Source organism: Protomyctophum bolini (genome assembly GCF_963924005.1).
Source record: "Protomyctophum bolini genome assembly, chromosome: 3".
Classification (NCBI taxonomy): domain Eukaryota; kingdom Metazoa; phylum Chordata; class Actinopteri; order Myctophiformes; family Myctophidae; genus Protomyctophum; species Protomyctophum bolini.
Genome location: NC_137864.1, coordinates 12,451,300 through 12,466,015, shown reverse-complemented (window position 1 = coordinate 12,466,015; position 14,716 = coordinate 12,451,300). Strand labels below are relative to the sequence as shown.

The window sequence follows — 14,716 nt, the reverse complement described above, 5'->3', positions numbered from 1 at the left end:
ATGGGGTTCAGATTGACCACAGCACTTTAAACTCCTGAGTGGTAATTTAGCTCCGGGAGGGCAACGAAAATGACCACGTGAAAAAGGTCCCTCCATGCGTTTACTCCCAGAGTTCTAAAGGAACACTCAGGACTTTACAGTGTGGGCATGTCAGAGTCCAGATATTGCATGATGACAGCGCTATAAGCTCTCTCGTACAGACGCCGCGTTTGTAGACCACGTCATCGTCATCGGAAATAGACAACCCCGTTTCCCCCAAACGGCCTTCCTACTGTAGCTACAGTGCCACGCCAGATGCACTCTAACATCACTTGACACTTAAAACGATCAATAATTCACCGCCAGAACAGCTGTGACGTTGCGTGGCAATGCAGTTTATTTTATTTTGTATACCATCTGCCTCTTGCTTTCATATCCGTATGAGATCGTGAGCTGTCTCCTCGAGTACAGGATTTGCTCTCATTTGAGACAACAATAACTCATTATGCCTATATCCATTATGAGCGGCATGTCTCTATTCAGATGACGTGTGTACACAAGCCCAGCGTGGGACCTACTCGGTGCTCCACCAAACCATATAAAGACTGCAGCCAAGGAGTGCTGTTAGCCTATATATCAATCTACATTATTTTACTGCCATCCCACTGAGGCTTTGGCAGTGGCCTTCTGGGGCCCCCTACATGGACAACCATTCCACTCCTCACTGGCCCGCAGCGTCTCAGGGCCTGATGGGAAAAAGACAGTCGAAAAGCTGTAATTACAGCCCGAATGTCTTGGGCCAAAACGCATAATCCTCCAGTCTGGAGCAGCGGAATGCAGAGCAGAGCTAGAGCCGAGCTCCCTGCCTGTCTTTGATGTTGGGACTGGAGGGATCAGCACATAGCGTTTGGTTTGGCCTGATTCTGCCAAAAGGCCCGCTTTCTCCCTTCGCCTCTGGCGATGGGATTCCTTCCTCCCCCCCCAACCATCTCTCCTCTCTGTGGTCTCTGAGGCCCAGCGAAAGAACTACAAATATGCCCGCCCGATGCGGGAGGAATTTGATGCGTTGCGGTGGCACTGGCATGCTGGGATTTGGTGTGCTGCGTGTGCATTTTTTTTGTATGGGGATTCTGTGGGATGGAATATAGGGCAATGTACAGCGTCAACATGCAAGGGGGTTAAGTGCTAGGTGTGGGATCTGGAGGCCTCTCTCTGTGGGATCCTGGCCCGCGGAGAGCCCACCAACCCATAACACGTACGCTTCGCGTCACATGAACGCTTTCATTTTATATGATCTTTGATATTAGAAAGCAAGCATGCGGTTTCTCTTCTTCTCCTCTTTGTACTTCTCTCACTGTGTCTCACACACACACACACAGTCACTTACGCACGCTCTCACAAAAATGGCTTTCATGCGCACACGGTTGTCTGTGCACGTTTTTTTTTCTTTTCCACACATACCACCGTTTCACTAATGTTGTTTTATTTCAGCAGCACCCCCAATTTACCGAGCAGTTAGAGCAGGGGTCTTCAACAGGGGGCCCCGGCCATGACCCCTAGGGGGTCCTCAGAGTTACTAGAGGTACAGGGGGCCTCCAAATCTTGGTGTGATAGGATATAGTTTTTACATTAACAATTTGAACCCTAGCATCGCTGTTCTGAGGATAACTTTAGCCAAAAAGAGCAGATCTACAAGCTCCCAGCGACTTGCGCTGCGAGGCGTTGGGAGATTGTAGATCTGCTGTTTTCGGCTGTTTCCATCTCTCTCGCTCAGCTGAGGGTCCTCTTGGCCTGAAAAAACGTTGAAGACCCCTGAATTAGAAGCTTTGCAGACCCCCCACACACACCCATGCCCCCCGACACCACCACCACCAACACCACCACCGCACAAAACCCCCGTTTGTGTTGTGTTCTCTGGCGTTGTGCGTCATCTTTCTTCTCACCGCCCAGCGTGTCCCCTCTGCAGGTGAAGTGTGACCAGTACTGGCCCACCAGAGGCACGGAGACCTACGGCCTCATCCAGGTCACACTGCTGGACACGGTGGAGCTGGCCACCTACTCTGTCCGCACCTTCGCCCTCTACAAGGTATGAATGAATGAATGAGTGTTTTATTCTCGTGTCCGGACAATTTATTGACCCACATGGGATTATCAGACACAGCAATTAAGACTGTAACAAAAACAAGGAGGACATCAGTGGTGATTTTGTCGACTAAAAAACTATGACGGAAAACGTTTGACGACCTTTTTTCACTGGCGAAAACTAAATAAAAACTACCCACTGAGCATTTTTCAGGCTATTAGACATCTAAAATACGTCTAAATGGCCGTCTAAAACTGGCCTAAAAATGGCCATTTTGTTAGCGGTCTGGGCTTAGATTAGACGTTGAAACAACGTCGTTTCAACAGATATATAGACGGTCTATATCAGTGGTTCCCAAACTTTTTCCCATCAAGGACCCCCAAATTGACACTAATTAGCCCGCGGACCCCCATAAGAGAAGATTTTTACGGCTCTAGCAGTGATTCTCAACCCGTTTCATTTCAATGACCCCCAGTTTGACTTGCATTTGGCTACGGAACCACCTTTTTTTTCATGAACAAGAATAGACAAAGACATACAGAAAGCAATAAGACAAACAATTGGACATTACAGTATGTATTGCCAACTCAGGAAAAATAATCTATATATATTAGACAAATGCTATAATTGCAGGAGTTCACACACAGACAGGATAATAATAAAATGGAAACAATATGTGAGCGCGTGCACACGCACACACATTTCGATTTCTTTATTTGAATCAGGAAACAAATATAACGGGGTTGACAGTTCATGTTCACTTAAGGATACACACACACACACACACACACACACACACACACACACACACACACACACACACACACACACACACACACACACACACACACACACACACACTCACACACTCACACACTCTCTCACACACACACACACACACACACACACACACCCACACACAGTAATATTGGACAATAAAGCACCGTATATAAAGACGGTAGGAGATACCGTATACAAGCTCACAACTTTTACATCTGCTATTGTTGAACAGTTTTGGGGGGTATGATAGTAGGCCTATATATATATATATTTTTTACATTAACTCTAGCATCGCTACTATATACTGAAGATAACTGTTTTCGGGCAAAGACGTTTTAAATGAATGGGTTAAACAAGTAGGACTTTCTCACTGCCGTCAGAGTGGCTCCAATGAGAAGCGAGAGGTTCGTCAGTTCCAGTTCACTGCCTGGCCGGACCACGGAGTACCCGAACACCCCACTCCGTTCCTGGCCTTCCTACGCCGGGTGAAGGCCTGCAACCCTCCAGATGCAGGACCCATGATCGTCCACTGCAGGTACGACGTGTGCCTGCATTTATCCACGTTGTGTGTGTGTGTGTGTGTGTGGGTGTGGGTGTGTGTGTGTGCGTGGGTGTGTGTGTGTGTGTGTGTGTGTGTGTGTGTGTGTGTGTGTGTGTGTGTGTGTGTGTGTGTGTGTTGCACGCAGTCTGAGTACACATGCAGTGCAGTCACATTTTAAACTTCGAAAAATGGCAAGAACATTTTTTTTTCCTGATTTCCAAGATTATTTGTGCTAAGCTTATAATAAGGAAAGGATTCAGATTGGAGTGTGTGTGCGTGTGTGTGTGTGCGTGCGTGCAAGCGCGTGCGTGCGTGTGTGCGTGTCTAAATATGTTTCCGAAAAAGTACATGCACATCATTTTTATGACAGTTCTCAGAGTTCAATATATATGATAGCACAATTAATCTTAAAACGCTCAAGGAACACATTCAACTTATTTTGTGGTCCATAATCGCTGTGGTCATTGGTAGTGTGTGTGTGTGTGTGCGCGTGTGTGTGGCGTGTCCACGCGTACGCACAAGAACACTTTCGCGCGTGTTATTTCAGATTTCACTTGGCAGCGAAACTTTCATAAACCTTAAGGCTCATTCAAACACGATGCAGAGCCCGAGACATGTCCCATAAAATGAACCCGCGTAGGTCGCGAACTGAAATGAGATTGACCCACCATTATGCAAAACCCCAAAAACCATTCTCTACTGGCTCAGACACCCGTGCGCATTCCTCTCTAAACGCCCTCTATAAAGTTTTACAACAATAGCCACCATGCTGCTGGCCCCATTCTACATAAGCACATTTAGCTGTTGACTATTTATTTACCCATTAAACATGTCGTATGGACCAGGTTCGTAAGTTTATATTCAAATGAGGCTCTCGTGCAGCAGTGTGATCATTAGGAGGCTGGCTGGCTGGCGGGCAGTGGTGGAAAACGTACTCACATTTTTACTTAAGTAAAAGTAGCGATACTACATAGTATAAATACTCTTGTACCTTGTTACAAGTACAAGTCCGGAATTCAAAATGTACAAGTAGTGAAAGTAAAAAGGTATTGGCATCAAAATGTACTTAAATAAAGTACCAAAAGTAGGAAGTACTCATTATGCAGAATATCCCATTTCAAGTTTTCAAATGTATACAAATCTTTTGAAAATAGCACATCGACAATTTTCAAATGGCCGAAATATATATATGGGGCTGAAATGGTTAATGTTAATGTTTTGTAATAATCAAGTAAAGTGTGTTACTTCCACCACTTGTTGTTGGTTGGGGGGGTAAGACTGCGTCCCTGGCAGACACTGAGCTCCAGAGCTGGAATGGAGCCCTGGCTTATCTCATGTTCTCCAGAGACATGACGAAGAGGATGGAGGAGAGGCTATGCGGAAACAATTCTGAGAGAAAGAGGGACATTTCCCGGCTGATTTATATTTGGTAGCGATGCTGGTGTTGCATGACGGAAATAGGCGATATGCAAGAGACACGTTGTGAGCTTGTACATCGTCTATTTTCAGGCATATGACACCAAGCATGTGACTAAGTATAGAGCGCCGAAGTCTGACGTAATTTTCCCCTTATTCTGAATTCCCATACTAGACTTTTTTTAAATTGCGCCAAATAAGAACCAAAAATAAACAAATGGTCCACTCATATCGATATGAAGAATCAACTGACTGTGAGAAAATGATAATGTTAATGCCTCCATATTTTAATACTGTAATAAAATTTCCACCAGAAACAGACTAAATAAATAGAGTGACTGACTGTCGTAAACGATACAGAGACACCTCCCCAACAATAAAATAGACATTTTGTTTATTTTTGTAACACAGTGCTTATATGAGACTATTTTTAAGATGACCCAATGTTATTCTACAGAGAAAAATGACGTCCGCAAACCAGGGGATGAGCGAGGGACATCAGGACTTTGGCAGTCTACTGTATATGAAACTTAGTACCTTAGGGAGGTATTTGAAGGGCGGACACGTCGGACAGGGACAGCTGAATTGAAGGGTCGAGGCAAGTGATTGAGGGGCTGAGTTAGCCAGAGACGGACTGGGCGACACAGAGAGAGAGAGAAAGAGAGGAGGAGGTCAAATCCAGGCCAACAGAGAATTGGAAATGACGAATTAAAGAAAAGTAATGGGAGGGAGAGGAAATAGGCTATAAGAAGAAGCCCCTCTCGCAAATGCGAGAATGATAAAGTGATTGATTCGGAAGTAAGGGGGGGTGTAAGAAAGGGGCCTTAGAGACGGATTAAATGGGGGTTGAGGAAAGGAGACGCAAAGGTTGGCAGAAGAGGGGGGGGGGGCTCCTTATCTTCCTAACAGGGCCTACGGAGTATCTAACAGGATTATCAGTCAAATTGAATTACCCCATGCAGCGAGGCTCCGTCATTTATGTGCATATCCAGCAGCTGATATATCACTCACTGGACTGAATCTCATTCCACCTGAGCAACACTTAACACAAACACAGAGAGAGAGAGTGTCATTTAACCATGTAGAAGGTTGTATTCACTCTGAGAAGCCTGCATGGTCACTGGTGGTCAGTCTGCATGTTCCATCATTTAGGCCCTCATTTACCAAATATGGGGGTACGCCGGAATCACCACCATTTTCAGCATTTATCATTCCAGTGTGAAATGTCACGTCCGGTTTATTAAAACTAATAAATATATTATACATGTGAAGAAAATATATTTTTACAAGGCATGTCATTTGAAATTGGTAGGATATTTCCACGTGTACAAGCAATTAAAATCGCACAATTAAAAACAATGTGCACAATTAAAAACAGCGCATAGACCTACATGCGAGGATTTGCGTTGCCTGTGCTGGAATAGTTTCATGACATTGGAGGGAGACTGCTGCAGCTGCAAGTCAAGTCTCCCAACAGGTACTGTAATCTACAGCGGGCCTATGTCTTTCTGGAGTCACGGTATGTGCAATCTCCTCGTCTCGTCCTCGTTTAAGGATAAACCTGACGCGTCGCTCGAATGCCAAATGTGCCGAGCCAGCGCAAGTGGGTACCGCATCCACATCGGACATACAGTAGGTAACCCAGCCAGCCCACCACCACCAGTAGCCTACCACATACAGTACGTTACGGTTTAGGCTGCAAATTCATATAATTGACACTTGACAGCCCAGCCACTGCAGCGAGGCAATCTAATATAGACTGTCATAAACGTGCATGGTCACGGTGTCAGGGACCACAGAGACAGACAGGACAGGAGGAGAGGCAGCTATTTTCAAAACGTGTGTGTGTGTGTGTGTGTGTGTGCGGTTGTCACAGGCTGTGCGTGTCCAAACTCATTCCAATGACATGTGAGATATTTGTTATTTAATTCATGGTTCACAGGTTCAGGTTTTCGTTCACAAATATATCTTGTTGTATATTAAATGAATAAAGACAAAAAAATGAAGACAACACACAGTGACAGTTGTTTGCAAGTTGCGTGCCGTAGGTGTGTGTGTGTGTGTGTGGGAGGGGGAGAGGGGTGAATGAGGCGGGGAGCGAGGCATGCGGGCGGAACTTTTATTGGCTTTCCATCATGTAACTATTGTAACTATGGTTTCCATACGTTGTTTGGTCTTATTGCAGTTGTTCATGTCGCAAAATCAAGGGCGAGGCTTGATTTCATAGAGCGTGCCAGATTGATTTCAGCCGTCACATTTATCACTGCTGAATGAAATTAAACAAGGATCAGCTGTTTGCGATCGCTTCATAAATGTACGGCAACACCCACGCTCGAATTTGAGGCAGAATTTACACTCCATTGATAAATGAGGGCCTTAGTTACCAGCACACAGTGGTGGAAAGTAACTACATACATTTACTTAGGTACTGTACTTAAGTACAATTTTGAGGTATTCGTACTTTACTTTAGCCCTATATACATTTTGACCATTTAAACATAGCCGATGTACAAACTTGAGCTTGTAGATCTGCTATTTTCAAAATATCTTTGAAAGTACTTTTGGTACTTTAAGTACACTTTGATGCCAATACTTTTGTACTTAAGTGCATTTAGAATTTTACTTGTAATTGAGTATTTCTACATTGCAGTATTGATACTTTTACGCAAGTAAAACATTTGAGTAATCTTTTTCCCCCACCACTGCCTGCCAGCCAGCACAGCACAAAATGTGAAGTGTTTGGGTGGGCGACTGGATGGATTGAGTTTCCGGACGGCGTGTCAATATAGGAGAGGACGTCTTCCTAAGACAAGCTCTGTATGCCTGCTGACTCGGCTCTCATGTCAATTACCATGTCCTTTGTGCACAAGTATTGCTGGCTGGCACCTCTACAGTATGACACATACTGTAAATGTCTTAGAGATTAGAGAAGACGGGTGTGGCATTATTGTAACGGCTCAAACTGAGTTTAACCACTTTGAAACCTGTACATAGCCAATCTACAAGCCCCACAAGGCGCATTGTGAGCTTGTAGGTCTGTTATTTTCAAATGTTTTTTAAACATTTTAACAACGCCGATCTTGTATGGGGGTCCCTGGCACAAGACTTGTGTGGGTCTACGGCCAAATACATTCTGATTTAGGGGTCCTAGATATTAAAAGGTTTGAGAACCACTGATATAGGCTACTCTATATTCATAGTTCATGGTTTCAGGTAGGGATTAAAAAAGTGGAATTGTAAGTGATGGCACAAAGAAATGAGCTGACAAAATTGGAAGTGGAACCATAGAGTAATCAAAGGATAGAGACCGAACCGGATAGACGGAGAACCCCTGGACAGACTTAGAGACAACTCAGATCAACATAGAAAGTTAGATTAGTAGCAGTTTATTCATAACAGTGCAGAGTAAAGAACAGCATTCAGAGGAGCAGTGCCTTCGGCTGCATTCGTAGGTTGTTTTTGCCAATCTTATTAACCACTAATATTTTGGCCACTGATATATTATGGTGTGTGTATTACATTGGCAACTTCCTTGCACGGCCGTTCTGGGATAACTACAGCAGGTCGCTGCGACCTGGCTGTAATAGTTATCTTGGGGTGCACCAGTACACAGTGCGCGCACGCCCGCACACACACACATCGCTGTACCGCTGAGATTTATGGCTCTCCAGATGTTTGCAGCCGTGCCTGCAATTATGTGTGCTTTTTCCTTCCTAGACGTCCATGTCTGCTTACTTGTGCTCGCAGCGCGTGCGTTATTCGTGCATGAGGTCTCGTGGCCTGTGGTGCCCACACGTGCGTTGCTCTCTCATGTTGGTCCATGTGACTTATGAGACCTGTAATTGTTTGGCCTTCTGTATCTCCAATTGTAGTTTATACTAATGTTCAGGCCTGTATTCAGAGCTGTGCTTTTTTTTACCCACATCTCTTCACCTTACAGCTAACTTGAGCCTTTTGTGTGTGATCATGTAGGGGCGATTAGGCTCATATATTTCAGAGAATTGTCTTTTCGCCCCTACACTTTCAAGTCAGGAGTTAAATAAAAAACTGGCAACATTAACTGCTTCATCTAATAAACCCACAAGTACATTTTAGATAAACAGATAACATTTTGACCCCCCCCCCCCAAAAAAAAAGAAAACACAACCAAGAAACAAAGAATAAATTAAAAATAAATGTTAGGTTTGATTTAACCCAAAAATATGACTTTATCCTACATTTTCTAAATCTCTTTTATCTTTACACTTTTCGTCCCTCTCTCTCCCTCCCTCAGTGCCGGCGTGGGCCGCACGGGCTGCTTCATCGTGATCGACGCCATGACGGAGCGCATCAAGCAGGAGAAGGCGGTGGACATCTACGGCCACGTGACGCTGATGCGCTCGCAGCGCAACTACATGGTGCAGACGGAGGACCAGTACGTGTTCATCCACGACGCGTTGCTGGAGGCCGTGGCGTGCGGCAGCACCGAGGTGCCGGCCCGCAGCCTCTTCTCCTACATCCAGAGGCTGACGCAGGTGGAGCCGGGGGACAACGTCACCGGCATGGAGCTGGAGTTCAAGGTGAGGAGGGACTGGTAATATTATGGTCCACTCGTTTTGTATGTCCATAAGGCAAAAACTGTCCACCACCAGAAGGATTCTGGCCATGGTCTCGAGAGGTCCCAGAACGGAGTTATATAGTGGTGGCCTCTACTCTGAAAACGTGTACTCTAGGTGGTCTCCCTGTGGACCAGGTGGTCTCCCTTTGGACCAGGTGGTCTCTCTTTGGACCAGGACAGTGGATGGTGTGACATTCTAAAAGTTCCTGGATTGACAAACCCATAAGTAGAATAGCAGTACATGAGAATGATTGGAATCTACAGCAGTAGCAGCACACCACAGGCACGGAGCTGAAGGTGAAAGTGGGGAGGAGGGACCCTCCTCACAGTTAGTTTCCTTCATGCTACCGTGCAGTGGTGGGAAAAGTACTTGCATGTTTTACTTAAGTAAAAGTATCGGTACTGCAAATGTAGAAGTACTCCGTTAAGTACAAAAGTATCGGTATCAAAATGTACTTTAAAAGTACCAAAAGTAGAAAGTGCTTATTGTGCAGAATCTCCCGTTTGAAGTTTTCAAATGTATATAAAAATCGTTTGCAAATAGCAGATCATGCGTCGACTCGCAACGCATTGTGAGCTTGTAGATCTGCTATTTTCCGAAATGTACATACTGTAGGGCTGAAGTGGTTTGTATGTTTTGTAATACTAATGCAAATCTGCAAAGTAGATAGTAAAGCTTTCACATACATTTAGTGGAGTAATAGTACAATATTTAGATCTGAGATGCAGTGGAGTAGAAGTAAAAGTATTGGAAATTGGGAATACCCAAGTAAAGTACAAATACCTGAAATAGTACTTGCGTACAGTACTTGGTTACTTTCCAGCTCTGCTACAGTGTAGTGGTAAGGCATTCCTGTGCTAATGCTTTCCTCCAGAAGGACAAACCCACTGGCGTTCACTGGATGATTTGCCCGGCCGTGGAGTGATGCAGACCAGATGGCATATCATGGTTATCTCGGCCCGACACTTACTGCAGATTGTGGGGCAACATTTAGAGATACTATAGGGTTTTTCCTTCCACCAGCCTCAATAAAATGGCAAGCAATGCAATGAAATGCATTCAAGTGCAATGTCGTGTCCCTCTGACATACAGAGGTGTTGAGTTAAGTGATTTTGTCGACTTAAACTATGACAAAAGAAATTTCACTGACGATGACAAAATGAAAACTAAGCTATGATGACTAAAAATAAGACTGAATATATTGACAATTTGTCAACAAATAAAAACTAGACTAAAATGTTAGGAAGGGACTAGTGCATAAAGTGCAATAGTGCATCATTGCTTTCAAGTAATAAGGGCCTTGCGAAACGTGAAGCGAGGAGTGTAAAAAAAAGAAAAGTTAAACAGAATCCAGGTCGGGCGTGTGCACGTAACAAGCACGTGCGCAACAAATTCACGGGACTGCGCTCACGTAAAAACGCTTGCGTTGTGGCACCGCGACTTCTCAGAGCAAAAACGCAGGTCTCATTGAAAATAAAATATAGGCGCGCTTTAGCGCTCCCCGTTTGCCAGGCCCAATATGCTGCCACGGTCCACAGTACTAGACTATTACACAGCTATAATACAATAATAATATAATACCAGACGGTGGCTTTCTTGGGACCCAGTACTATGTTCAGACATTTTCTGTTGCTGTTTTTCCCCCACTTTCCGTCATTTCGATGTCACATAAATACCATTTATTTCCACTTAAACCCTATATACCTGCGTCTCCCAGGGCTCTGTTGTACTCTTTTTCCCTAGATCAGGTATTTTCACAGACTATTTTCCTATTTGGGCCAAAATGTTCACCTATTATGACATGCCCAGGATATGGATGGCAGGGTTAGGCCTGTCACAATCATTACATAATCGAATCACAATTATTTGAGATGACAATGGCAATTATTTTGTCATAATCGTGATAACCGTTTCCATGTTGAAAGAGGTTCATACATAAAGAATAGCCAATTTGCAAGCTCCTAAGCAAATCATTTCTTGGTGTATTTGTCATATCTGCCCTGTGCACTGTTATTACTGGGTCTTTGGTATGAACCCCGACCGACCTCCCAGTCTCAGGGCGGACACCGAAACCACAAGGCCACTGAGCGGTCCTAAAAGGCAAACGGAAGTGTAACTTCTATTCATAACGTTCCAATTTCCAACGGCAAGAACACAATTAAATCGTTAATCGCAATATTGTTTGTGTGACAATCGTCAACTTGGATGCGTCATGGTGACAGCCCTACAGTAGCGAGGGTTGAAATGAACGGGCGACTAAATGGCAGTGGTGGAAAGCAACTAAGTACATTTACTGTACCGGTACTTAAGTACAATTGTGAGGTATTTGTACTTTACTTGAGTATTTCTAATTTCCAGTAGTTTTACTTCTACCTACTACTACTCTCTCAGAGGCAAATGTTGTACCATTTTGTCGCGGTGTGACACATTGTGAGCTTGTAGTTCTGCTATTTTCAAAAGATTTTTTTAATACATTTTGAACATGTGAAATGGGTCATTCTGCATAATGAGTATACTTTCTACTTTTGGCACTTTAAGTGCATTTTGATACCAATACTTGTACTGGGAAGCAAAGCACAGAGGATGGCGTGACACAAAAGAGCGACTACAGTATATGTCAAACTCTGTCGATAAGAGCGGGAGTCAAACTCAAGCCGACTGACACGAAGAGACCACTGTTGTTGATACTGGAGGCTGCATCAGAGAGACCCCAGTCAACTAGAGAGAGCCTGTGGTGGGGTGTGGGATTTGTCTCCGAGCCAGTGTGTAAGAGAATAGGGCGACTGATGTTTTCTCCACCACAGTGTTCTTCTACGTAATATCCACCGGTGGTCCCGGTCTGGGGTTCGTGAGACCCCATTGTTCCCTCGGAGTCTGTGGTTTTTCACTCTCTCTCTCTCTGCCTGCTCTCCTCTTGTTCTGCCGTTCACTTTCGCCCGCGTCAACCCGCGGTCACAGGCTATTTTCTGTTCATTTGTATATGCGTGCGTGTGTGCGTGCGCCGTGCGTGTGTGCGTGCGCCGTGCGTGCGTGCGTATTGTTGCTGCCAGGCAGAAATCTTGTATCTCCATATTTCATCTGTTTAATGTTTTTCAGGGGCGCTAGCCCCTCCAACGTCTGACTTTTGAAATTATGTCATATGGCAGCCAGGTCTATGGACCTTTTAATGTTAGTTTAGAGCACTTTTGACACTTATTTGAGTCTGTCATAATAAAGGCGCTAGAGTGCCAAGCAGATGAGGCAGATTTTACTCTGAAAAGCCCCGCCTTCCAAAAGCGGGAGACATAATGTGCCATTGGGTACAGGCTTTAGTTCCGACATACTATTGATCCGACAACCCAAACCCCTGACCTAACCATAACCTACATACTATTGATCCGACAACCCAAACCCCTGACCTAACCATAACCGCGTAAATGCACGGTGCAACGCATGTCAGACGCACGTTCGGGAGCGACGGGTGATTTCCGCACTTTGGTCTGTCGGATCTGCGTGTGCATCCCCTTCCGTTGTTACGTCACGCTGTCACATCTAAACTCTCTCTAGAAGCGGTCACCCATTCTAGACGGGAACCCCTTTTGCTGTTATAGCTAAGTTATACTTTAGCTATTGAAAAATAACAGATCTACAAGCTCACACCGAGTGTCCCGCTACGAGCTTGTAGATATGCTATTTTTTTTAATCGTGAAAATGTGCCTCAAATCTTTTAATATACTTTTAATACATACATATATTTTTAACTAAAATCTTTGCTTCCGGGGGGGGGGGGGGGGGGGGGGTCCCTGGTACAACATATTTTCAGATGGGTGTCGGCGGGCAATTTACATAAAAATGTTATGGTCCTTGACATGAAATATTGAGCACCACTGATCTAGAAACATAGGTATTTCAGATAACTGTCATGATTTAGAAGACATTTTTTAAATATCGACGTCAGGCCTAAATAGGTTAATATTCCAGAGATGCATGCTTTAAGTCAGAAATGATCACATGGTCCGAACCATGGAGAGCGCCGTACAGTAGATGTAGAGTTACTGTATGAGACACTTTGGTCGGCCCGTAAACAAGGAAGCCAAACACGCAAAACAAACTAAAAAAATAAATAAGTCCGTTAAATCTGTCAGTTGTTTATAAATATTTGAACCAATGAAACGTATTAAAGAGAAGCTTGTGGCTACATTAGATCCATGCTGCAGGAACATGGCTTCCTTTTTCCAATTCCTGAAAGTAATTACACTTAAGTAACATACAAGTTTTCCACCCGACACCGATGACATGCGTGCATGTAATGTGTGTATGTGCAGTGTGTGTGTGTGTGTGTGCGTGTGTGCGAGCGTGTGTGTGTGTGTGTGCGAGCATGTGTCTGTGTGCGTGCATGCGTGCGTTCTGGGGGTTTTCGCTGATGCAGGATCAACTCTGGTTCACATATGTGCGTGGAGACAGTGTGGGGCCTTGTGGTTTCCTTAGCCCCCTTTCCCCTCTCTCCCTCTCCCCAGTTTCCTCTTCCTCTTTCCCCTTTGCCTCCTACACCCCCCACCCAACCCACCACCAAACCCCCCCCACCACCACCAATATCCCCCCATACTTTACAGACCGGTACCTCCTCCCAACCCCTTCCCTCCTGCTTGAGTTTATTCAGTTTGCCGACGTTGTTTGAGGCGTTTGACTTGGCCCCGGGCCCCAGACTAGTCTTGTTGTTTCTGTCCAGTATACGAACAACAACAAGAACGAACCCCGCGCGGGGCCTGAGGTTAAACACATTTGAATATGGTTTTAAAATATTTAAACAGCCTTATAAGTGATGTTTGAGTTGCTGGCTGCACGGACGCCAGGTCACGATCACGTCCCGCTCCGGGCGCCAGGTCACGATCACGTCCCACTCCGAGATCCATATTTAATCCTTTGAGACCTGACATTCTACAAAATGTCTTCTAAATCATGACAGTTTTCTGAATATATCAATGGTTCTCAAACTATTTCATGTCAAGGACCCCAAATATTGGCCGCCGACTTCCAATTGAAAATATGTTGTTCCAGCCAGGGACCCCCCCGCCAGAAGCAAAGATTTGAGTTTAAAAATGTTCACTGTGAAAGAATATACCGGTATTCAAAGATTTGATGAGATCTGGTATTTTACAACATCTAACAAGTTTCAAATAATGGTTAAAGTGGTTAAACGCTATCAGGTGACACAGATGCGTTCCCGTCCTAAAGGGGTTAAACCCTACAGTATTATTAGGGGTTGGGATCAGGAGGAATGAGATCCAACGCTGAGGAACCGGAATCGCTTCCATCACATTTTGGAACCGTATCAGGAAG

At 44.7% G+C, this 14,716-nt stretch overlaps 1 protein-coding gene across 8 annotated transcripts in view; it reads left to right on the top strand.

Moving 5' to 3' along the window:
- The window catches only part of LOC308313061 (receptor-type tyrosine-protein phosphatase delta-like), a 169,964-nt gene that overhangs the window by 143,227 nt on the left and 12,021 nt on the right, over positions 1-14,716 (top strand). For all 8 annotated transcript variants that reach the window (XM_080759947.1, XM_080759953.1, XM_080759951.1 and 5 more), the window contains 3 exons: positions 1,946-2,065; positions 3,223-3,377; positions 9,073-9,358. In XM_080759947.1, coding sequence (XP_080616073.1) covers positions 1,946-2,065; positions 3,223-3,377; positions 9,073-9,358 — 561 coding nt within the window. The remainder of the gene's footprint in view (positions 1-1,945; positions 2,066-3,222; positions 3,378-9,072; positions 9,359-14,716) is intronic.